At 37.7% G+C, this 26,722-nt stretch overlaps 1 protein-coding gene across 1 annotated transcript in view; it reads left to right on the top strand.

The window, feature by feature from the left end:
• LOC107583491 (parkin coregulated gene protein homolog) overlaps window positions 1–26,722 on the top strand; it is a 106,399-nt gene that overhangs the window by 65,859 nt on the left and 13,818 nt on the right. Inside the window, exons 3-4 of the mRNA XM_016269711.1 lie at window positions 5,486–5,657; window positions 7,635–7,784. Of these exons, the coding sequence (XP_016125197.1) occupies window positions 5,486–5,657; window positions 7,635–7,784 (322 nt within the window). The remainder of the gene's footprint in view (window positions 1–5,485; window positions 5,658–7,634; window positions 7,785–26,722) is intronic.

The raw sequence follows: 26,722 nt of genomic DNA, 5'->3' as shown, positions 1-26,722 counted from the left end.
GGTGCACAACGCTCGTACACTTTGCTTATTACACACACAGGGACACAAACATTTAAAAAAATGAAAAATTACATTCCGTCATGTAAATAGCGAACCCGCCATGGCGCGAGCGCAACTGGCTTTTAAAGGGGATAGGAGATGAGACTCTGATTGGTTTATTGTATGTTACGCCCAAAAAACACCCATGACTCATTAAGAGAATAGGGACAACCCATTTAGACCATGCGCCCGGGCGCACTGACCGTTTTCTCGTCGTTAAACTAGCAAAAGTGGATTCGGACACGCCCTGAGTGCACCTGCGCCATGCGCTTTAGACCATGCGCTTAAATCATTAAAATAGGGCCCAAAGACTTTTTATTGACTTCCATTGTCTTCATACTGAGTTAATTATATGCAGTACACCCTAATCTTATACCTAGTTCTCACAGAAAACTTTTTTGCATGTTTAGATTTTCATTAATACATTATTTAGTTAAAGCATTTTTTGTTGCCTGATCCCGCAGTGTTGGTGTTAGGGGTTGGAGATCTGAGATCTGAGATCTGAGATCGACATCGTGATCGATCTTGAAGACGTATACAATCTACTTTTCAAGTGAATCGCAGATGTTCTTGTAATAATGTTAAAACTACAGCAGTGACTGCCTACTAGATGGCTATGACTGGCCAAATTACATCATGCAAAAAACAGTTCAACGTGAGCTAGCAGTAGTAGTGAGATGAATTCAATTTTTGTTTCAATTTGAATAAAAAGATCATTGAGCTGCTTGCCAATCTTTTCATTTAAAACAGTGCGCTTTCGCCTGTCCTTAAAAGCTTAATGCCCAAATAAGTCAAATCATGTAACGTGACTGTCGTAAAAGGGAGTTTACTGCGGGACATGCTTTATTTTAAAAAGATGTATTAAAAACACATTAACTACGAAAGAGCCTGTTCCTGTGATGCAATATTTTAAAGTTGAACTCGGGTTCTAATGACCATTTTGACAACTGATTGTTTAATGCAGTGCTGTGTTTTTTAAACTGTGCAAATAGCAGTGGTGGGCCGTCAGGGCCAGCAAAGCCTTCTCTGCTGGCCTAAACACTATCAGAATCACTGATTTAGTTTTAATATATTTTTCCATGAATGTGTATTTAATTATTTCCAATAGTCTATTCTCTTCATTTCATAGCTTTTCTCTTGGTTGCACTGCTTCCAGCAGTGTATATTTATATTAGAGCATTTATCCAATCATATTTCAGCAATCGTGTTGCCAGGGTCAAAGAAATCTGCCTTAAGGCCTTCAGAATCCACAGTGCAGGCGTCTGTTAGCTTAAATCAATGGCAATGAACCCGTTGCTTTAACCAATCAGATTTCGAGTTGGCAGCACCAGGGCCATCTAGCTGGCTAACGATAACGTCAGCATTTTCTCCTCCTTTGATTGGATGGTCAGCGTACTAGCTAGCAAACAGCATTACTGTAAATCATTTTAGTAAAACTTGTATTACTGTTTCTCAGGTTTAGATTTTCAGTGCATTTTGAAAAAAATATTTGCCTGCTATATTTAGTAAATCTAAAAACAGTAAGGTTAGTCCTAATGACTGCGATAAACAACCACACACCTCCTCAGCACCGACTCTGTGAAAGACTCGTGAAGATGAAAAACCACTAGAGTATGGTAGCTTAATTTTCATTTTTGACTCTTTTATCGCTTGATGCGTTGTATGCTGATGTTATTTGTGCGATATAAAGCCAGGTTTAAGTCTCCGTAAGAATATCTCAGTTTCCTGAGTGGAGCTGTATTAAGTGGTCTTTTCCTCCGGCCGCAGCACCGCTGGCAGAGGCAGACCAGCGGGGAGATGAGAGTCACAGAGGTACGTTAAAACACATGTATACACTTTTCTTCATCGTCTTGTGTGAATTATTTTAATGTTACTTGCTCACTTTGCTAGTAAAGCTGTGCTAACCAGTATTTTCCTCCCGAAGTGCGCTGGCAGACTGGCGGGGAGACTCGTGAAGACGAAATAAAGCAGTAAGAGAACATTAAATTGTTAGGTCAACTTTAAAACACATGTAATCACCTTATTTGTTTTATTCCAATGCTATCTGTAAGGTTTAAATGCGTTTGGGTGAATAAATATCTGTAAGAACATCGGATGGACTGTATTTGTGTCATTTTGTTAGGTTAATGCTTCAGCTACAGATGATGTGTTGCGCAATTGTTAATTGGGTTTTTTATTTAGTAATGGCATTCATTCTCGCTACATAAGATACCTCTCTGTTATGTAGTGCCCTGTTATACTGCATTACTGTGTAATATTTATGGTTTCTATAGCCGTGGCATCATTATGATGGTATGAAGAGATGGATTAATTCATGTAACGCTAGGACGCCACTGAAGGCCTAGGTGTAAAATGCATGGCCCGCCACTGGGAAATAGGTAAGTCATAGGCTTGTTCCAGTCTGGATATTCTCGATTGTACATCTCAAAATTGGGAAGATCGCGATTCAGATCGTGGATCAGGATTTTGCGTTATAAGATCATGTTATGATATTTTGGAAAGATCATCCACCCCTAGTTGGTGCTTTAATATCCATGTTTGAACATTTAGTCCTCACATTGTAGGCGAAACCTGACCCACCCACACATACTGTACATTCGCAGTGTTCCAGTGATTAATGCTACAGGCAGATTGTGTCCCACAGACATTACCCCTGTGATGTGAGACATCTGTCTGTGGTTAGCTGCATGTGTCTCGCTTTTCATGTTCCGAATCCCCACTATGCCTCTGTGTGTGTGTGTGTTTATCGTCTATCTACCAGCACACTGCACATATTTGCTTTTGTAGTCAAGTTTTGCTGCATGACTCACCAAGATGATCTTGACCAAGTCAGAAAAGGTCAAGGTTAGCCAGTAAATTGGCTCTAAGCAATCATCCCTCTTGCTAAGCTTATGATGCTGTGTTTGTGAGTGTGTGCGCATGTGTGTTTGTGTATGTGTGTGTGTGTGTACGCTTTTATCTCAGAGGAGGGGTTTGATGAGGTTCTGGCAACTTTCAAGCTCACAGCTCCTGGTATCAGTGACACTACCACTATAAAGAACTTCCTGTTCCTACCCCCCACTCAGCCTCCGTGTGTGTGTGTGTGTGTGTGTGTGTGTGTGTGTGTGTGTGTGTGTGTATCGTCTCTCTACCAGCGCACCGCACATATTTGCTTTTGTACTCGAGTTTTGCTGTATGAATCACCAAGATGATCTTGTCCAAGTCAGAAAAGGTCAAAGTTAGCCAGTAATTTGGCTCTAAGCAATCAGCCCTCTTGCTAAGCTTATAATGAATGCGGTGTTTGTGTGTGTGTGTGTGTGTGTGTGTGTGTGTGTGTGTGTGTGTGTGTGTGTGTGTGCACGCTTTTATCTCTGAGGAGGGGTTTGATGAGGTCTAGCCACTTTTAAGCTCACAGCTCCTGGTATCAGTGACGCTACGTCTACAAAGAACAGTTGTAGACGGCTCATGTGACACACACAAACTATAAAACCAACCAATAGCAGAACAACATAATAAACAGCTACACAATGCAAAAAAATGTATATAAATTTTTTTAATGTTCTGATAGTAATTTTTTTCAATAATATATTACATTTAAAAAATATATATTTAGTTAATAAATATATTAATATTTGATTTACTTGAGAAGCACATGTGATTAAGTGATTAAGAATTTGTTTTAATAAAAAAAATTGTTTAGATAATATATTTAGAATTATATGTTATTTACTCTGTTGGCAAATTGGGAATTATGATTTGTTGTTGTTGTTTGTTTACAGAAGTAGACAAAATACTAATGTAAAAATTGTGTGAACACAACATCATTAAACCTACTGATTAGGGTTGGGTATCCTTTTTTTTTCTTTTCTCGATACCGGTGCCAAATCGATACTTTTAAAATGGTTCTGGTGCCTAAATGGTGCCTGAACCGATACTTATTAAAAAATAAAAAATAAATACATAAAAATTCCCCCAAAAATGATGGACTGGCCATTAGCACTAATGATTTCTGTTTCATTCATACTGGACGCCAGAGGGCGCCCTCGCACAGAAAATCCACATATAGAAGTAGCGGAACTTATGACCCTCCAGGAAATCCCTTATATGGACAAAGGCATCTCTATTATATCTGTAACTGAGTAAACAGAACATATAAACGTTTTGAATGATAAAACAAAGACAATACTATATAAAGGCGATCGGGCCTTCGCTGTGATAGGGCCAAGACTTTGGAATGAGTTGCCCCTGCTGATCAGGTCTGCCAAATCACTCTACATTTTTAAGAAACTGTTGAAAGCACATCTAATGTTGGTAGCATACAATGATTGAGGTGGTTTAAAAAAAAAAAAATGTTTATGCCGATGGGGTGTTTTATGTTGTCGATGTTTGTTTTCATTCTTGTACTTTTTATGTAAAGCACTTTGGTTCAACCTCGGTTGTGTTTTAAATGGTGCTATATAAATAAATAAACAAGAACAATAAACACTCGACTACGACAATATAGTTTATCTGTGTTATTCAAGCCATCTCTGGTATTTTCATAATAAATAAAGTATATTTATAATCCATTGCTAATCGATGTATTCTTTTTAAAGTAGCATATGGAACATATTTTCTGCCTCATTCTGTGACAAGAAGCCACATCAGATCACAAAAGGAAGCATTTGACTGGTGTTGTGGAGTAAAAAGGTTATAATGTTCTCTTTTGTTGGACAACAGGTATAGAAATGTGAATACAAGAGAAGTTTAGCTTTAGGCATTTTAATTTAAGCATGTTTAGCTTAGTTAACAGAAGGCTACCTGCTGTCATCAGAACAAGTGTAATTACTGCATTCACGCGCTCCTCGGATGCTCTCATTTCCCGAGTTGTGCTTTTAAGTCGGAATCTGAAAACAACATGGACACTCTCGTTTCTACAAAGATTGGTTGGATTTGTATTATTACAGTTGCATAATTACATTATTACAGTATTAGAGTTCTCCGAATTTCTCCGGTTACAAAGGTAGCGGTGCCATATTGGTACCGGGTTTTGGTACCCAACCCTACTACTGACAGACTTGCGACTGAAAGAAGAAAAGAATGAAACAGTAGTGTGTATGACCATGTCAAATTCTCAAGGAAAGGAAACAGGCCTTGTCTATTCACAAGCAGAACAGGTGTGAACGTGTGATCCAACAGGAAATCACATGTTCGAGTGTTCTAAAGACCCTGAACAGCTGCCACCCCAGTCTCCCCTCCAGAATGTGTGCCGGCATGCTAAGGGGCACTAAAACAGGGGCTGCTCTTTATGTGGCTTGGAGCTTGTGAGTATTTGTTGAGACTAATATAAGCACAGACGCAAAGAGGGGTTATTTAAAAAACACACAAACTCTTTGGCCTTCCACTCATTTAAGCAGCTCCTACATTTCATAGTGAACAGACACACATAGAATAACACTGACCCTGCATGCTTGTGTTTTTTAAACAGGTGGAGATTGAAAAACTGGACTACCATCACTACCTCCCCCTGTTTTTTGACGGATTGTGCGAGACAGTTCACCCCTATGAGTTCTTCGCTCGACAGGGCATCCATGACATGCTGGAGCATGGTGGCAGTAAGATCCTGCCTGTTATTCCACAGCTCATCATACCCATCAAGAGTGAGTGTCATTAAGACCTGCTCCCTAGAGCTCTTCCTGTGCAAGATACTAATTACTGTCCAAAGTAACTAATTCTTTTTTTTTTTTGTAAGTCACAAAATCATTCAATGGGGGTCAGTCTGTCCTTGGTACAGAGCATGCACTTCATCTGAAAGCTTGGAGGAAGAATAGAAGAAGCATTCCAAAGCTTGCAAAAGAGAAAATAAAAATGGCATTAAATTAATTACAGTATTACAGTATAGTAAGGGCTCCAAGTCACGCTACATAAATCTGGCTTATGGAAAAGTGGTAATGCTGAAAATGCATATCACAGCTGGAGTTTGGCCAAAGGCATGTGAGCGACTCGACAATTTGAAGGAGAATCCAGTGTGATGAAAACAATATTGGGATTCAGTGCTTTATTTTTTGCCTGGAGTTGTTATGTTGCTGTTTAAATTCTAGAATATCATTTTTGTTATTAATTTTTTGTTTAAAAAATACAAAAATAAAAATGTTTTTACAGCAAAGCAAAAATACCCCTTTTATGTTTATGTAATATAGAAGTTTAAAGCATTTGTTATTCTGAATGGTTTTTTTTTTTGCAATGCTAATTTTTTTGGTCAATTTTTGCTTGTCTTATTGTTCAAAAAAATGTACTACTTAATAAATGCACGACACATCTCACTGACAAAATAAGCTTCTTTAATGCAGACTGAGAAAACTTAGGATACATTAGAAAATCATGGATTAATGAAGGAATGGATGAAGCTAATTGAAAAAAAAAACTGACCTTACACATACAGCAAAGGTCACACGAGAACACAAAAAAACCAGAAGGTCGATGTTCTGCACTAGTCAAATCAAAGCCCAGAATGAAGAATAAATGAGCTCCTGTGGGATGATTACAATCTCAGAGAACAATCCTCCTTCTTGATTGCAACATAGATAGACAGACAGACAGACAGACAGACAGACAGAGAGACAGATAGATAGATAGATAGATAGATAGATAGATAGATAGATAGATAGATAGATGAGAACACTTTTTTTCCCTCTCTCACTGGAACGACTGCAGATATGTTTGTATCAGGAGTTAAAATAACGCAATTACTGAAGTGTCTAAATGTCGTGCTCCTGTGGTATTTAGAGAAGGAAGGTATGTGAGGTCATTTATTTTTAGAGCCTAATATGAGGGAGGAATTAATGGTTCCTTTATTTAGAGAGATTTAGAAACAGATCTTCACTCCTCCAGACGTGTCACACACCATGAATTATTGAACACTCCTTCGGTGCAAATGTCACACCGCTGGAAAACAGTTTGCCGTGTTTGTTTAGTAATTAGAATTTCATAGTGTGTTATACAGATATAGGAGAGCAGGAAGTGAATGGAGATGATTGGTAAAGTACAGCACACCTGCCACTCAAAACACAAAAGTGTGTGTGTGTGTAAATTATTTTTATTTTTCGATGAACTATCCCTTTGTTTTTTATTTAAAGGTACCTCCTAAATGCCTTGTTCAGGCATTTAAATAAAATAAATGATCTCAAACAAATTCAAGTGAGATAATTCAAGAGATAACCAAATATATATTTAATGACTACAAAAGCTTACTTCTCAGTAGAGCTTAAATCATATGGAAAATGGATATTAATAAATTAAATTACTTCTTTCAACCGCTCTGTCATTCTTTCCAGTGAACACCACTGAACCACAGAATAATGGGATATCATGCAGGCTGCAGATGAAGGCTATTTTGTAGAATTGAATTGATGCCTTCCTCACTGCATACAGAGCCTGTGAAGGAAGTGTTCTTCAACTTTTGGACTGAGAAAAAGAAAGTGCAAATATAACACTCTAATAAGGGTTGTAAAATGGGAAAAAATTGAAGTACCACATTTTGTAGATTTTCTTTTTCACACATTGTCAAAATATTCCTGACCTCAAAGAGTTTTGGACCTTCTTTCTTGTTCTCTTCATCTCTCTGTGTTTGTCTACAGATGCTCTCAACACGAGGAGCAGGCAGGTCATCTGCACCACGCTGAAGGTTCTGCAGCACCTGGTTGTGTCAGCAGATATGGTGGGTGAGGCGCTGGTCCCGTACTACAGACAGATCCTCCCCATCCTGAACATCTTCAAGAACATGAACAGTAAGCAACTCATACATATTTGTAACTGCTTTAGGCTTTTATAAAAGTTTTTTTTTAGCTTTTGAGATAATTTTTGTGAAATATATACTGCATATATATTTTTAATCAGCAAATCTCTCAAGGCTGTGTGTAAAAAACACACATATTTTGTTTCTCTAAGGGATGATTTTATGCACAATATGCAGAGGAGTGCCTTGGAAAAGTGACTTATTGTTTTTATAAAACAGCAATTTGATAAAAGTGAGTGACTTTAATTTACTTTATACATTTTTTAATATGTTTTTTAAGACTACATTTGTTGCTTTTTCTGCTGCTTGGTTTTACGTTTAACCTTTTTTTTGTATCTCTGATCTGGCTACATAGAAAAACACTGACAATTAACATTGATTTTGCATTGATTCCTGCGGCCCTTGTCTTGCTAGAGATCAGTGCTTGTCTTTCAGGATCCAAGCCTTCAGCTCTGATCTTTAAAGCTGGTCTCAGATCAGCAGGCATTGGCACTGTTCTGAGTCACTCTTCTTTAAACATTCTACGTCATTCCTGAACATTTATGCCAGTTTTCTACATGCCAATACAAGAATCTACATCATCTGGCGCCTGAATTTCCATTGATTGTGTAGTTATATTTGTGTCTCTTTGTCATATGATCTCTGTCATCATTTTAAACACGGTCCTGAGGACTGATGTGAGTGTTCTGTATTCATTGTGTCCTGTGTCGGACCGCTTCACGCTTCCATTCACCGTCTTTGTCAGGTAGACTATAGGCCTGCCAGACATCTTAAGACGTGAGGACAAGCATTGTGGATCAATCACCTCATCACAGGCTTAACCAGCCAAAATGCTGCCACCTCACTCTTCTGATCAATATCCAATTTGAATCTTTTGTCTTCTTAATTCCGTTACATTATCTGCTAATGTTTTGTTTGAGCAAAAGAATGAGCACTGGAGGAACAGAGAAAGCTTCTCTCATTAGCTCTAGGCTCCATGCTAATCTCCTCTGTGAATTAGCAGTAGGTAAAGTCTCTTAAGTGTTTAATGCCTGGTTTACAAGCCAAGATCAGGACTGGTTAGATTGGTTTTCTTTGGCTATAAGCCACTACCAGACATTGTGCATCTTGTGAAATTGAGAAATGAGCAGTTGTTATTTTAGTCTGCAGTTTTAAAAACAAACCTTTTTGTTCTGTGGCGTAGTTAAGTAGTGTGATTGTATGAGAGAGAGAGAGAGAGAGAGAGAGAGAGAGAGAGAGAGAGATGTTTGGAGACTTGCGGTTAATTGAAGTTGGGCTAAAAATGATCCGATTTCTCCATTGGATTCCTCTGGGGGGAGTTGGTGGTTGCGAATATTCTGGATGTGCTGAAATGGATCACTCTCACCGTAAGTCATGGTCCTCTTTACAATGTGAAAATGTTTGTGTGTATGTGTGTTTTTGTGCCTTGTGGTAGTGTGGTCAGCGGGAAATTGTGTCTACACCGTGGTCTTTTGTTCCCCAGGATGCAGCTGTTGGCACTGTGATGTTGTGTCTAAGTATGCGTGTTGTCCTCCTTTCTGTGCTTTTCAGATCTTGAATTTTGAAAGTTACATTTGTCCTGCATTTTTGCATGAATTAAGCAATATGACACAAGCAAGAGTACAGTTGTGTGTAATTTGGCCAGTTTGTGTGTATATTTTCTTTTCATTGCCAACAAGTAAAGTAATTCCAGTGCTGTTAAAAATGTTATATACTGTCTTATATTCAGGAAGGTTTGTTTCTTTCTTTAATATTTGTTAATATTAATATTTGTATTCAGCTGGGATGTGTTAAACTGAACTTTAAAATAATAGGAAGAAATATTTCTTAAGCATATTAGAATGATTTCTGAAGAATCATGTGACACTGGAGTAATGGCTGCTGAAAATTTAGCCTTGCCATTACAGGAATAAACAACATTTTTAAAGATATTAAAAGTAAACTGTAGTAATATTTCCCCATATTACTGTTTTACTGTATTTTTTTAACAAATAAATGCAAACTTGGTGAGCATAAGAGACTTCTTTTCCATATGTAAAAAAAAAGCATAAAACAAAATCAATAATTTCATTTAATTTATGTATTTATTTATTATTTTATCCAGTAGGATTTTTATGGAAATTAGTAGATGCTTTTGTCCAAAGCAGTTTGCAATACATTTAAAGTATACATTTTGTCAGTTTGCATTCCCTAGGAATCAAACCTCCGATCTTGGCATTCAGAGCTACATGAACCTTGCAATTTTGGGGTAGACTAGCCTATTCATTTAAAAATAACATTAGTGGTAAATTTGTTCTAGGCTGAACTCCTTGACCCTGGAGTAGTTAACTATCTCTATGTGCATTTTCCAAATGTTATTCCACTCTGTTTAAATCATTAAGAGTCTGGAAGTTTAACCCTTTTAATCAATACGTAGCACTGACATCTTGCTTTTTTTCACTTTCCATGGTTTTCTAAGGCTTTTGTGGTCACTTGAGCTTCATGTAAACTTGGTTAAACTCCTGATTGTAGCAGTGCAGCATTTTCCGCTTGTGTGTGTGCGTGTTTGTGTGCTGCTGAACTTGAAACTACTGAATATGCTGGAACTGTTAATGTATGCGAATCACAGATGCAGTTTACATGCTTCTGTTGTTTTCCGGCTGGGTTGATTCCTGTTGTTAATCAAACATGGTGATGTCTCTTACGAGGGGCAGATTTGCTCCATCATGCAGTAGATTACACACACACATACGGCAGTAACTTCATTTCTTGCCTGCTTGCCTCTGTCCAGTACACACTCCTTGAGGAGAACACACTCCCTGCTTAGCAGGACGCTTCCTGACAAATGTGTGTGAACAAATGTCCCGCTAATGATGCTTAACGACCCCGAGCTGTTCTGCCGTTAGCCTCTGCTTCACTCCTGTTCTCTGTGTGCATGTGTGCGTCTTTTTTATTGGCCTGCATTATCTTTGTGCTGTTAGTCTGCTTTCCACATTAATCTGCACCAGACCTGCTGTGATACACTCCTTTTGGTTCTATGAATCTTCCTGCTGGGAATGCCGACGAGTCTTATAAGCACAAACACACACAGAAACATATATAGTGTGGTGGCAATGATGCAACTCCGAGAGGTTTTTGTTAGAACTAAAAATAATATTTGTGCTCGTGAGGCGGTAGTTTCCGAGATGCGGTGGGAGTGATATATTTTCTTGGTGGCGATCTGGTTATGTTGTTCCTTGTGTGTGCAGAGGTGCTATTAGCCTCAGGTGTGTTTTATCACACGTTGCCAGTAGAACTTTGTACCTCCACTTAGCGACCTCCTCCCGCTGTGAGACTGTCTCTGGAGGGCAACGGTGACTCAAGGCAATGTGGACCTTATATAATGCAAATACTCATTCTATATGCACATAGATTCCCATGTTCATAAGTGATTAGCAGGCCTAGACATAATCTGTGGACTTTTGGGGGATTTACTACTGGATTTAAGCATGGTAAATGTGTTTAATGGAACAGAGAGTGTAACACTTTTATTAAAAGCTAATAGTGTATTTAAATTAGCCAAAATATTTAATAAATGAGCACAGAAGTCAAAAGTGAATTATTGGTAATAAATAGGACCTGGGACATCACTTAAAATTACAGGTCCTGGGGTTTATATTTATATGGCTAGACCAGGATGCCATTTTTAATGCCACAAATGGTCCCATTGCAGGGGACCTCTTTCCTAAATTATAAAAGGCCATATATATTAATGTATCAAGAGCCATTCGTACTGTGAAACAAATCTTAGAAATATTTGTTAAGTATTCTCTGGAAAATATTTACCTTTTTTTGCATTGACACTAAATCAATGACTGTCGATTAAAAAATATATATTTGATTATATCTGAAATATTTGATTCTCACAGCATGAAAGAATGTTTATATTATACTGCTTTGCTGTGGAACCCCAGAGGTCCCCATACCCCAGTTTGAAAAACCCTGGGCTAAACTGTAGAGGAACTTAGCTGTCTCTGGTTGTTCCTCACAACAGCTCGATTGTGTGTGTATGCCTATACTTGTACACTAGAGATCTATCTGCTCATATACACTAGAGATCTGTCTGCTCATATTGCTAGTATCTAGTGCTAGTCCATGTTTTTGAGAGACTTCTTAATACATTTTGGTTTATCACTGCCGATACGAGACCCACTTCTCCTGTAAAAAGTATATTCATAAGAACACACGTGCACAAACACAATGCAATGCAATATAAGTTTCATACCCCGCTCCCTATGGGCTCATCATTTTCCTGTCTATGTCACGTGTCTTCCTCTCATGGGGGATTTAAGCCAATCTAGCCTCCTGCAGGATTCTTACAGCAGTGATGAATTCATCATCTCAGCCACTGCTGCCCCCTGAGAGAAGAGAACATCTCTGCCAAGCCCACCCTCATGCATACGGCTTTCACTGAGCCCACCTGACCCGTCTCAGCATGCTTCATAGCCCTTAATGATTGCTGCTTTAACACAGCCAGTCAATTTATATATTCTACTGTATATGTAAATTTTATTTATATATATGCATAGTAAGGCAAGGCAAGGCAAGGCAATGGCTGGGGGCTCCAAGCCAGTCAAATCTGAGGCGGGCCCCCCGGGTTTCCTGCCGAGCAGCGGCTCCAATTTAAAGGTCAACCGATAACGGCCCAGACTCATGAATACCCTAAAACATCCTCCCACCTGCCTGTCTCTCCATACATCTGTCTTTTGCCCACATACACACACTTGACCTTGTGCACCTGTATTTCTACCTTTATTTCTCTCTCTTTATTATTTTAGTCTCTGGCTTCTGAATTTAATTATGTTTTCTTTTATTTTTCTTTTTTCTTTTGTAAGACACTGTCTATGGAAGCCTTCATAGAGAGTGTTTTATAGGAAAGCAAAGGTTCACTGGAGGTCACACTAGAGGTTGTGGTAACCTTCAGTGTGTGTTTTTGGCATATGGTAGCTATGGTAAATGTATAATTTAAAAAGGCATATGTAATATATCGGTACCATATTAGAAATTTCTTAAATGTATTGTATCATATTGGATATATATTGACTGAATTCTGTCACCGATGGAGTTTTGGTTCCTTGCCGCTGTCGCCTCTGGCTTGCTTAGTTGGGGACACTTCATTTCTGGCGATATCGTTGACATGATTGCAAAGATATTATTTAAACTGAGCTGGATGTTGACATCACTGAATTCAATGATGAACTGTCTTTAACTGAAAAATTAGTGTTTACTATTGTCATTTTGCATTATTGACACACTATTTTCCTAATTAGTGCTGTTCAGTTGCTTTGACACAATCTGTATTGTTAAAAACGCTATATAAATAAAGGTGACTTGACTTGACTTGACTTGAAATTGGATATTAAATTGTTCATGCACGTTTTCTCTGCTTTTACATTTAGATTGCCTTTGCTGTCATCTAAAAGTTAACTTTAAAACACTAATGATTTAATAACACTGTTACATGTAGTCTTTATCAAATCTCAGAATGAAAATTCATTTTTCACACTTTACAATATAATATTGTGATGCTTAAATTCACTTTTAGCCTCTAAAATTAATAAGCTAGACAATTATTTTTAATTTTTTTAAATATTGGACATATTATGAATGTAACAATTATGCGCACTTTTGGTGTAATTTTCATTGTGTTCTTTTTCTGTTTTGGCTGCCCTTGTTCTCATTTTCCTGTTACTAGCTAGCGCGATTTTGTTTGCAGCCCCTACTGAAAATCAGTGTTTTTGCCACATTCTCACACACAAAGCAGGAGTAGCTAAGCTGTTTTGTGACTTCAATAAGTATGTGTGCTAACCGTTTTCACCAGGTTGTGTTCGTATGCAGAAGACGTAGAACTAACTTAAATTAATCTAGTCTATATTAATCTAGAAATATTCTAGTATTCTAGAATTTTCCTTGACTGTTGAACTTAAGGGCTCTCAGTTGTCCAGTGATCTGACAGGCATTATATCTGGACCAGGGCAATTAGTTACAAGATTGAGTGTTTGTGTGTGTGTGTGTGTGTGTGTGTGTGTGTGTGTGTGTGTGTGTGTGTGTGTGTGTAATTGTGTGTCACATGTTCCCTACATTATGAGGACCAAATGTCCCCACAAGGATAGTAATACCAGTACATTTTGTCCTTGGGGGGACATTTTATTTTTGGTCCCCATGAGGAAACAAACTTATAAATCATATAGAATGTTTTGAAAATCTAAAATAGCAGAAACTTTTCTGTGAGGGGCAGGCTTAACGGCAGGGGTAGGGTAGGGTCAGGGGATAGAAAATACCCCACAGTACAGTATAAAAACCATTACGTCTATTGAGTGTCCTCACAAAAAATGGTAAACCAGTATATGTGTGTGTGTGTGTGTGTGTGTGTATACCTACTTAACCATATTTTGGGGACAAATTTGTATCCAAAAGTGAGCTAAACCTGACAAAATCTCCAAAAACCTTCCTTTGGGGATGTCCTCATTTGTAAGACTGGTATAAAAATAAAGTAAACAAAGTTTTTTTTTAAATTGTAAAAATGCAGAAAGTTTCCTGTAAGGGGTAGGTTTAGGTGTAGGGCGATAGAAAATACAGTGTGTACAGTATAAAAACCATTACGCCTATGGAATGTCCCCATTTTGATAGCTAAGTAAACGTGTGTGTGTGTGTGTGTGTGTGTGTGCATGCATTAAACATTCTCTGTATTAGACATTCACAAACACAGACTTGAATGCAGTGGTCTTTCAAAAATGACCGATGGGCTCATATGCTTTCTCTTTCTCTCTATTGAGCTCTCTAGTCTTTAAGAATCAGTAGAAACAGTGATCTGCCAACATCTGTTGTGCTTTAATCCTAAAGTTTTCATGTTAATGCAACTCTTCTTTAAGGCTACTTTTGAGCTGGGCTTCCTGATTCAGAACACTAGCACTACTGCTTATGTCTTCATCTGATATTCTCACAGATGTGAGTGTGCGTGCAGTGTTCCATCTAAGGGGCGCCTACGTATGACCCCGTACTTCTGAATTTGCTTCCATGCAGACTCAAATATGGTGAAGAAGTTAGTGCTTTCATGATCTATATGAATAGGCAGTATTTTAAATGGAGTCCATCTGCATTTTCAGCTTGGACCTGGAAGCCACAGAGGCATGCACTACTATTATATAAAGGCTTATTTATCTCTATATTCTTCTTTTTTTGAGGGACAGAAAACATGGTTTCTGGTATTTAAATTTTTTTTTTTAAATGTAAAAATGTAATTTAATCGTATGTATTTAAAAAATGTTTAATCATTTATTTTATTACATTTATTATTAATATTTAATGTTATATTAATATTTAAATATATTTCATTTTATAACTTTTATACATTTTGTAATGCATTTTTTTTTTTTTTTTTTTAGAATTGTTATGATTTAGACTAAAAATGTATTCTAATTCACACACACACACCATATTATCAATATAAAGCCCCCTCGATATTACAAAAACAACCGTGTGTGTATGTGTGTGACAAATCAATCCATGAGTGAGGGAGTGATGGGATGGCAGCAGTTTATGTACCTGCTGATGCGGACAGAGTAAAAAATCATGTGACCCAAGAGCAGCTAATCACGCCATCACACTCTTACTGAGAAAGAGAGAGAGAGAGCACTGACAGATGACCAGACCTGCCTCCATATGTGGTAAGAAGTAAAACCATCTGTTCTAGGGCAAATGTTCCACACCTGAACCAAGTCAGTATGCTTGTGTGCATACACTCTTTGATTTACTCAACTGTTCAAAAGTTTGGGGTCGGTAAGATTTTTTATGTTTTTGAAAGAAGTATTTTCTTCTCACCATGGCTACATATATTTGCTCAAAATACAGTAAAAACAGTAATAGCAGAAATGTTATTTAATTTAAAATGGGATTTATTCCTATGATGGCAAAGCTGAATTTTCAGCATCATTACCTCAGTCTTCAGTGTCAGATGATCCTTCAGAAATAATTCTAATATGATGATTTGGTGCTCAAGAAACATTTATTATCATTGTAAGTGTTGAAAACAGTTGTGCTGCTTAATAATTTTTGTGGAAACTGTAATGCATTTTTACAGGATGTTCCAGGATTTGATAAATAGAAAGTTCAAAAGAACAGCATTTATGTGAAATCGAAATTTTTGTATTATTATAAATGTCTTTACTCTCAATTTACTGGCACTTTTGATCTTTTTAGTGCAACCTTGCTGAATAATAGGAATTTATTTCACAAAAAACTTATTGACCCCCAACTTTTGAACAGTACTGTAACTCGATTTAATTTTAGTGCGTCAAAGTTATCAAACAAACAAAACTATTTGATTAGTTACTTGAAAAGCAAGGGTGTAGGGCACATTCCCATAGTGTCTTTACTAAAGATGTTGAGTCTAATGATGTAGCATATTCCTGAGCACACTAGAGAATCGCACACACACACACACACACACATATATACAGTAACACACACAACCAGACAGAAACACATATACTTCATGATAGATGCCTGCTGTTCCTGTGCTAGGCTAGTAAACTCATTGGTCACCACTGACAACGCCATCTGTGCCTGTACTATCATATGTACACAATTGCACAAACCACACACACACTGCGTCTCGTGTGACAAAGCTTTTAAATCTGTGTGGCTACTATCCAGACTCCATTTCCACTCTACAGCACCTGTGTGTATCCTTAATTCAGTGTTAGCCCTCCAGTCGAATGTTTCCTCATTCACTACCACCTGAGGCCCAGACACACACACGCACACACACTCCTGACACCAAGCAGCTGAAGATGGTTCTATTTCAATGCAAATAGCATCTCAGGGTTGAGGTCTCTAGATTAGATTTGTGAGTTTTCCGTCTAGCTATACTCTGCAGCAGGGACTCCGTTAATCGGTTGGATTGACTTCTTCTCGCCGTGGATTCTGTTTCTGAGTTGAGCAGAGTTTGGTTTAATAGACTGCCGATCCCTTGCCAGACCAGCTGAAAGCACGACCCTTGCTGAGAGCTGAGCTTGACTCTCTAATAGTGACTGGAGTAGATAGGCCCTGTTCACACCTGCTATTAAAATCCCATCGCAAATGGACAGCCGAGACAGATCGCTGTTTACACCTTGTATATTCAGTATTTTGCTTCACAGAAACATTTGATTAAAGGTGGTTATTCATACCTTTTGCTTTAGTCTGTTGTATTGCAATAATCTTATATAAAAAATAAAGTCTTATATAAAATATTGTATGTACAATACATCTCTTACATCATCACTACATTCGTGCATATTGTTTATTTGTTTTTTCCCCAATGTATCTCTATAGCACTTTTTACAATACACATTATCTCGGTTGCAAAACCTATTTATTTATTTATAAATTAACATTTTATTATATTTTTAAAAATGTTTTTATATACATTTATAGTTGAGATTTCTATCACGGTCATCAGGTTTTTGTTGTTGTTTTGTTTTTCCATTGAGCTCATCACAATGCATTCTGGGATTGCTTCTTTCCGTGAATGATTTCCCCGCTCCTCCATTTATCTCTACACATTGCACATTATCTCAAAACCTATTTTTATTTTATTTTATTTTATTTCCGGAGCAGATTGTACTAGATACGTTTATTGTTCTAAAGCACCGCTTCACACTAGTGTTCTTGTTCTCATCTTGTATCCTCAATCACACAGATTACAGCCAATTAATGTCTCACCTTTGTGCCACTCCCATAGGAATCTGACCTAAAAGTGTTTAATCTGTATGATAAGGACAGTCTTCAGAAGGCTGGTGCATGTGTCTCAGAGTGTGCTTTGATGACCAGGCCTCTGGTAGAGCTGTGAAAGATCTCATTTGATATCAGCATGGATCCTTCATCTGTCACACAGCAGTGTAGTTTGATTCAAGTGTTCTGACATGGCATAAAAGCAGAGACATTAGACAAATTAGGCTTGTGGTTGAATATTAATCTTCCTTGCATACAGGAAGTAGAGATTGAGACATCTGCCATGTCTGTATCTCTGTTGCTAAATTTAAGCCAGGCTAACACTATAGGGCCTTTCGCACCGCTTTAGTTCCAGAACTAAATGTACAGTACTAAAGTACTGGTACGATTTTGCGCATTCTATTTCCCAGTACTATTTAAAGGGTTGCATTCGCACCGACAGTGTGTACTAAGAAGTGACGTAAGCCGGTCGACAGCGACGTCATTTGTGTGCGGCGTTCAACAACAGAAACAAAGAACAACATTAACAACAGGAGGATGAGGACGCTGTGATCGGAGCTGTTTTTGTTGTGTCTCGCGGGTTTCACAATAATGGACATGGAAAGTCGATGTATACGTAAAGCAATTGAAAGAACGGAAAGGAGGACTAAGAATCTCCAACGACAACTGGCTGTGCTACATTTGCTACAAGTGCCTGCACTTCAGCGTCCGTCCATCTATCGCTGTTCTCCATACTTGCAAATAAGTTGACACAATGTTTACAGTATGTTTACACAGCGTTTTAAATCATGGCGGGGGAGGGCGTTTTCGTATGCGTTTGGCCAATCAATATCTACTTACGTCACGATTAGTACCAGTTGTGCTGGTTAGACCCTGCTCCGGAGTAGGAGCTAATTTGGTTCTCAAAAAAAGCAGTCCGGTACTAAAATCGCACCCAGTTCCGGCGGTGCGAAAACGCTAAAAAGTGCGTAGTTCCACAATTAGTTCTGGTACTATGAAAAGGTTCCCATGGTGCGAAAGGCTGTATTGTGTTTTTTTTTTTTTTTTTGGTCTTCAGTATTTATTTTTTTGTATTGTGTTTTTGTTTTGTTTTTTTGTTTTTGATTATACTTTTGATGCTTTGACATAGAAATAGAAATGCACAAATGCCAAGTTTTGTCATGAAACTCTAGATGGCGCAGACTGATGGCTCCTTAACACAAACTGATGATATTCACAGCGTTAAACTACTCGGCACAAGCTGATTGGTTCGTATTGCATACGCAGCCAATGAGCTTACTGCTTTACAATGAAATGGCTAGTTAGCATTCACTAGAGCATTTCGCAGCATGCTTTCAGAGTTCCTCTGAAACCCTCCACCTTCCCCAGTTCCACCTGTCTAGATCTGCTATGAGTTATTTTAAATGCTATTTCTGCAGCAGCAGTATGTCTTAAATACTCACAGCACTGTATCGGTGTATGTATTGGCAGTAGCAAGTTTCTGTACAGCAGCAGCAATAATCTACAACAACAGCAAAAACTGACAGCAGCAGCAATTCAGCAGCATAGCAGATCTATTACGCCAAGACCAAATATATTAACATTGTCATTTCCATTACCATGCTAAAATCTTCAGAGAGTTGTCATAATAGAAATGTTGTTATACCAATAAAACACACTACAATAAAATTAAATGGAGAGAGGGAAAGAAAGAGAGAAAGAAAGATTTCCAGGGCAAAAAATGCAGGAAATGTTTTGTTTGATAATGTTCTGTTTTTTTTTTTATTTGGACCCTTTTTTAACAGAAACAGTAGAAACTGTTGACTTGAATGTGTACAATGGCCCACCCATCCTGTGTTTCACTTTCATTTCCTGTTTTTTCTGCGCGCACGAGAGAGAGAGACTGGGCAAAAAAAGAATATAATAAAAACAAGAATTTCCTCAGAATGTGCGTCTGGCCTGGTGAGAGCTGACGGAGCTCAGTGCCCCCAGGCCCACAGCTGGCCCTTGACCCACAAATGAAGAATTAGCAGAACTGAGAGCAATTAGAGCCCAAATCCCTGGACTGAGCAGGAATGCCAGAGAACATTCCTGTGCAGGGAGCACCTCCCCAAACCTCTACAGTTGCAATAGCATGCAAGACTAACCCCTGAAAGTTAAGAAAGAGAGAAGGAGCAGGTTGAAGGGCAAATAAAAGACTCTCTCATTCCCTTTCTTCTTTTTAAACCAAACAGTGTTGATGGAGATCCTTAAGATAGAGGACCTCCCTGCTAAAGAGACCTGCTTAGACCTATGTGGAAAGGTCAAGGCTGCCTTGTTTCTGGTTTGAAGAAGAAGAGAAGAGGACGGGACATAAAGTCCTTTTAGTAGTTGAGGTTTCTCTTTGAGAAGCAATCTGAAGCTGCTTTTTTTCTGCTATAACACCTTATAGAGTGAGAGAGAGGAAGAGAGAGAGCGATCAGTGGCAGTGATAATTGCATGTATTGAGGTGGACTGAGGTTAATGAATCTCTCCTTCATCGCTCTGACCTTTCTAGTATCAACCCTCTGTTCTTTCTGGACATTTTTTAATGACAGCCTTTAAATAATTTATCTAACTTATTTCCCTTCATTAGCCATCGCCTGTGACATTTTCCCACTCCGCCTCACATCTTTCAGGGAATATCGTCATTGATTTTTTTTTTCCACTTGATATTTCTTCAATCATGACTCCATTAAAAATGAAGTTATCACACACACACACACACACTTTCTCTCTACAGTGCACGGCTGAGGTTTGAACATGCAGGAGACGTTTGTAATCAGAGACTACTGTGAGCTCATTAAATGTACCTGGAGTATAACAAATTATGAAAGAGAGAGGGAAAGCATTTATTTGCGATGTACAGGCTCTCGTACTGAAATCCATCTGTGAGATATTTGTGGCTTTACTGTAAATATTATCAGCAAGTAATGATCAAACTCTGTTTATAGTATAGAGGGTGGCTATTGTCACATACCTAAAATGCTTCTGGAATCATTTCACGACTCAACAATAAGGAGCTGCTCACCCAAGGCCAGTGTGAGAGAGTTTTGGTTCAGCTGACCAAACTTTATTATTGTGAATTCTGCTTGTTGACTGTTTAAACTTGTCATCTAAAATGTTCTAACTGGCTCATATTGATTTTTTTTCAAGTAGCAAGAATGACTTGTGATAGGATGACTTGGTAGCATCAGTGGGAATGGATTGAATATGATATTATATCATAAGTTTTAAATTTATTGCTGTCTTGGAGTTTCCTGTTAATTTAGAATAACTGTATAATTTTCATTTATATTTTTTATTATATTTTCATTTCTTTTTCAACATTTGATGAAAAACAACATTTATATGTGTGAAAAATGTGTAATAATAAAGATATTTCAAGCCATTATAAAATATACAATACTGTTCAAAAGAGCAAAATCAACATATTGATTGATTTCTAAAGGATCATGTGTCACTGACTGAAGACTGGAGTAATGGCTGCTGGAAATTCACAGGAATAAATGACATTTTAAAATATATTAAAGTAGATATATTTTACATTGTAATAATATTTCACAATATTACTCATTTTATTGTATTTTTGATCAAATAAATGCAGCCTTGGTGAATTTAAGACTTCTTTCATAAACATTAAACACTTTTGAACGGTAATATAAATGAAATTCTAAATATAGAAAAAAATATTTAATATGATCAGTTTAAAATTATGACTATAAAATTAGAAATTTTAATTCATATACATTTTTTTTTCATTAGGGCATTGAAATCATTTGCAGGGCAAGTTGAAATCTAAACTACTGACCCAACCAGAAATCATACTGTTGAGCCCTGAAGGTAAAGTAAGGTTTGATTCTGGCTTGTGCAAATCTAAGATGCTTTCATGGCTGGTTGCCAGAGTGTTTCTATGTGGCTGCTAAGGTGTTTGGAGTGATGAGTTTGCTACAAGGTTACTGGGTGGAAAGAGTCCACCTCTAAGTCTATGGGATTTTTATTGCCAAGTGAAAATCATATATCCAATGAATGTTTAAAAGTTACTAAAAATTTAGAAAATAGTCAAGTCAAGTCACCTTTATTTATATAGCGCTTTTAACAATACAGATTGTGTCAAAGCAACTGAACAGCATTAATTAGGAAAATAGTGTGTCAATAATGCAAAATAGTAACAATAGTAAACACAAATTTTAACTGTGACAGTTCATCATTGAATTCAGTGATGTCAACATCCAGCTCAGTTTAAATAATATCTTTGCAATCATGTCAACGATATCGCCAGAAATGAAGTGTCCCCAACTAAGCAAGCCAGAGGCGACAGCGGCAAGGAACCAAAACTCCATCGGTGACAGAATGGAGAAAAAACCTTGGGAGAAACCAGGCTCAGTCGGGGGGTCAGTTCTCCTCTGACCAGACGAACCAGCAGTACGGAAAAATCAATTTAAGACGTAATAAAACAGACGATGAACAATATTAACAGCAATTATTATATGATGCAATCAAACTTATAGCAAAATGTGGTAGTTCTGTATGTTGTTTCAGGGTTGGCATCATCTGAGGTCCTCTGAGGGGTTGCATCATCTCTTCTCAGGTGTTCTGGATCCAGACTGAAGCTTGTGTAAATCCTAGTTACCACGGGATGCCAATTAGATATATTTGATTAGATATAACTGCAGTAAAAGATTATGAGATGCATTATTTGAATGCTTGGCCAAAGAGATGTGTCTTTAATCTAGATTTAAACAGAGAGAGTGTGTCTGAACCCCGAACGTTATCAGGAAGGCTATTCCAGAGTTTGGGAGCCAAATGCGAAAAAGCGCTACCTCCTTTAGTGGACTTTGCTATCCTAGGTACTACCAAAAGTCCAAAATTTTGCGACCTTAGGGAGCGTGATGGATTGTAGCGTGGTAGAAGACTAGTTAGGTACGCAGGAGCTAACCCATTAAGGGCCTTATAGGCAAGTAATAATATTTTGTAACTGATACGGAACTTAATAGGTTGCCAGTGCAGAGACTGTAAAATTGGCGTAATATGATCATTATTTTCTTGACCTGGTAAGGACTCTAGCCGCTGCATTTTGGACTACCTGTAGCTTGTTTATTGAAGATGCAGGACAACCACCTAGCAGTGCATTACAATAGTCCAGTCTAGAGGTCATGAATGCATGAACTAGCTTTTCTGCATCAGAAACAGGTAACATGTTTCGTAACTTGGCAGTGTTTCTAAGATGGAAACCCTCAAAATAGAGAGATTTGTGTGTGGTATAGAAAAAAAATAGAGAGCGAGAACAAGTTTATACTTATATAGAGATGAGAAAATGAAATGCAGAACTACTCCTGATTCCAGATGTGGACCTTAACGGAGATTTGTTTAAACTCCTCTGGCTCACAGTCTCAGTATGACGGGAATCTCTTGTAGGGAGTGGAGCAGGGTGGGGGGAACTCCTGCTGTTTCAGACACTCTAATGACTCTCAATAACCAACCAAACGGCCGCACCCCCTCAGGCCGTGTGTGCTCCACCGACAACTTCCATCTGAGCTTCTCGCTGAACTGATCATTTTCATGATAAATGGATCAATTAGAGAGACGGTCCATTCTGGCTGTCTTTCCTTGCGCTGGACATCTGTTGTAGTTTTGTTTATTCTGCATTTCTGCACTCAGACTTCAAAAAGATACTCCAGAAAATCTGCTTCTTGCAGGAAACGTGAACACGGTATGTTTGTCGTGCTTGCATAACTTTGCCTGCACTCGGCGAGGGTGCCATTCGTGTCCATGTGCCATCTTGTATTGAGGCTGTCAGATGAGGGTTCAGATTCTCTCGACAGGTGTTAAGCACAGGAGGAATGAGGAAATTACAGAGAACGAGAGAGGGAGAGATTAATTAATCAACGCCATATGTGGCTGCATGAAAGTTGAGACAGCATCTGTACGTTCACAAACAAAGTAACATAATTAATCTATGAGGTACTGTACTGCTGTGTTTACAGACTGATTTGATTTCGGTGAGTAATAGGGCTGAACCTCAGCTCTGATTAGAGTAAACAGATCTCATCTGATACGACACCAGCAGTTAATGAGAGCTGAAATGAGAAACGCAATACAGTCAATAGAGAAAGTATCCAAGTCCCAAAATGCCATGCCAAGTTGGACAATTCCTCACATCCTGTTTTGCAGATGTGTGTTTTTTTGTGTGAATGGTGCTCTCTGTGTGTGAGTTTGCCTTGAGGAATGTTTCTCTGTGTGTGTGTGTATGTGTGTGTGTGTTTGTTTGTGTTTAATTAATTATTCTTTGGGGACAAATTTGTTCTCAGAAATTAACTAAATCTGACATTCCCACTTGGGACATCCTTATTATGTCCTTATTAAAACAAATTTTCATAAATATTTATAAATAAATTAACTATTCTAAAAAATATATTTTTAGGATGTTTATCTAGATTTTAGGGTTTATTGGGATTGCAGTTAGTTTCATAGTAAAATAATTCAAATATTTTGTCCTCAATTAGATAAAGTAGGTGAAAGAGGGTGTGTGTGTGTCTGACTGTAAGAAATATTGACTTACAGATTTTATAGAGATCTGTGGATGACTGTTGTGTCTGAAATGTATTTTGTTTTCCTGGGAAAGCACAACATACACACGCCGATGCCACTCTAACCGATTGGAATTAAATCAAGTTGTATGGCAGCTTTTCATATGATGCAGTGAAACAGATAGCCTCAATGAAACATGAAATGCAGCAGAGGGTTTGGGGGTCGGTCTCCCACCACCTCCATCATTCTCTCATTTTCTTCCTTCTTCACTTCTCCCATCTTCCTCTCTCATCCCATCACCAGTTTCCTCTATTACACACATTCTCATGCTGTAATGTAATATCCTATTTCTGCAGCTGTTGCATTTTCTGGACGGCTTCCACAGAATGGACGAACCAATATTTTTGTCAAGAGTTAATGTGATAAACAGTTATAGAGGTCTTGTGTGGACCATCTCCTCTGCTGTCTCCTTCACTGGCTTATGTGGGCATATACAGGGTTGTGTACCATTCAGACTTGGTTAGAGAAATTCAGATTAATTTTTGAATTGAGGTAACAAATAGAATGCAGGTTGTAAGTTGTAATGACCATTTTCTATTATGAATTGCTTATAAATGTTTTCATACATAAGTCGTTGTTGGCAAAACATTCCATAAGCATTAGATTATATTACAAATATGTAATCTATACACAAAATATATAAATTAATTAACATAATTTTATTGTCAACGGTGGAAGTATATGTCAGATTTTAAAGTTATGTAAAAATAATGTGGTTGACATTTTGTGGTGCTGTATGGAAAAATTTAAATTGATGTCTTAATTGTGTTAATTGTCACATTACTGACAAGTTTTTGTTTCATGTTTAAAAATAAAATATATTTTTCAAATATATTTAAATATACTTTATATATACACTACCATTACAAATGTAGCATCAGTAAGATTTTTTTTTATTTCAATTTAATTTAATTTAAAGAAATTAATAACTTTATTCAGCAAGGAAACTAATTTTTCAAAATTGACTAATTTATAAGACATTTACAATGTTACAAAAGATTGTTTTTATTTCAAATATAATTCAAAGAATTTTGAAACAAATATATCATGGTTCCCACAAACATAAGGCAGCAAAACATTTTCAACATTGATAACAATAAGAAATATTCATGAGCACCAAATCAGCATTTTAGAATAATTTCTGAATGGAACAGTAATGGCATTTTATATTGTAATAATATTTTATAATATGACTTTTTAAAAATATTTTTACTGAATTTTGCCTTTTTTATAAAGATTTTTTATAAAATCTTACTGACCACAAACGTTTGAACAGTAGTATAAATGTCCGCTACAAAAAAAAAATGTTTAGGGAATAAATCACCTAATCTGTCAAAATATGCATTCATTAAAGCTAATAAAACTAATAAAAATTCCTCTTTTTTGTTACTGTGTTGAATGCTTGTAAGTGGCAATTCAGTTAATTCTCCCATTCATTCCATTTCAGCATCCTGTGTAGTGTAGCCAATTCAAATTCCAGCTCATGAATTGAAAGCGAATTTTGCTCATCCCTGCTGTCATACCATAAATCTTTCAAAGGAACAAACCAGATAAAATGGGGAACCTGAAGTTGTCCCAGAGGCTTGTGTGAGAGTTGTTGAGTGTTATTTTCAGCTGTTGCTCTGCCCATGTCAGTTAATAATGCATTTTTGTTACACTATAACGTTAAACTGACTAATCCCCTTTTCCCTGAGAAGAAGAAAGAATGTGTGTAAGTTTTGTTTTGTAATGAATCTAGGGCTGTCATCAGTATTCACAATGTGGTATTGTACTGTAAGCTTGTCAGAACTGTTTTTCATGAGTGGAGAGTATCCTAAAGGAGCAAAGCTGCTTTTGACCTGATAAGCTCATTTGAATTCCACATTAATTACTCAAGTACCCTCTAACTCATAACGAGACCTCACAGCGAGAGCGAGAGAAAGAGAGAACGAAACGGGAAAGGCGGAGGTAAAAAAGAGAGACGGAGAAAAAAGGGAGAAAGGGGTGGTAAATTAGCCTGCCCGCCTCCAAGCATTTTCTTTGCCTTGTCAAGGCTAAGCTGAGGGCAGCAGGGAGTGGGGTCCAGTGTGTCAGAATCTCCGTGGCAACCAATCCTTCAGTCTCCCATCTGCGCGCACGCACGCACACACACACACACAGACGTGTGTGTGTGTGTGTGTGTGTGTGTGTGTGTGTGTGTGTGTGTGTGTGTGAAACTGCATCCTACTGTGCCCAGGCTGGTGTATGGTTTGCATCTTTGGCCAGATTGGATCTGTTATGGCCACAGACAATTTATGACACATCTCGCCTCTTTTTTTCCTCTGCAGACGTTGCTGTTCTTATCTCTTCCCTCCTGTTTCAGCTCAGCTCTCACTTCACTTGAGCCTAAAAACTACATCTCCCACAACCCTCCTGTGGGTTCCCTGTGGTTTTAGCCTACTTCTTGTTCAGTTTACTTTAGTAAAATGAACTAAAGCTACATCTTAATTTCACAACTTAATTTCATTATGGTCAATCCACAGTTACCTAATAATTTTGTGTTGCCACTACATGAATATTTTGTGAGGACATCTAAAACTCGACAGTGTGTTTCTAGTTGCCAGCATGTTTTGGGAGAGTAAATTTTAGACA

This window comes from Sinocyclocheilus grahami, unplaced genomic scaffold (genome assembly GCF_001515645.1).
Source record: "Sinocyclocheilus grahami isolate Dianchi unplaced genomic scaffold, SAMN03320097.WGS_v1.1 scaffold4.1, whole genome shotgun sequence".
NCBI classification, from domain to species: Eukaryota; Metazoa; Chordata; class Actinopteri; order Cypriniformes; family Cyprinidae; genus Sinocyclocheilus; species Sinocyclocheilus grahami.
The sequence above is the reverse complement of the archived record's forward strand: the minus strand, read 5'-3'. Positions and strand labels throughout refer to the sequence as shown.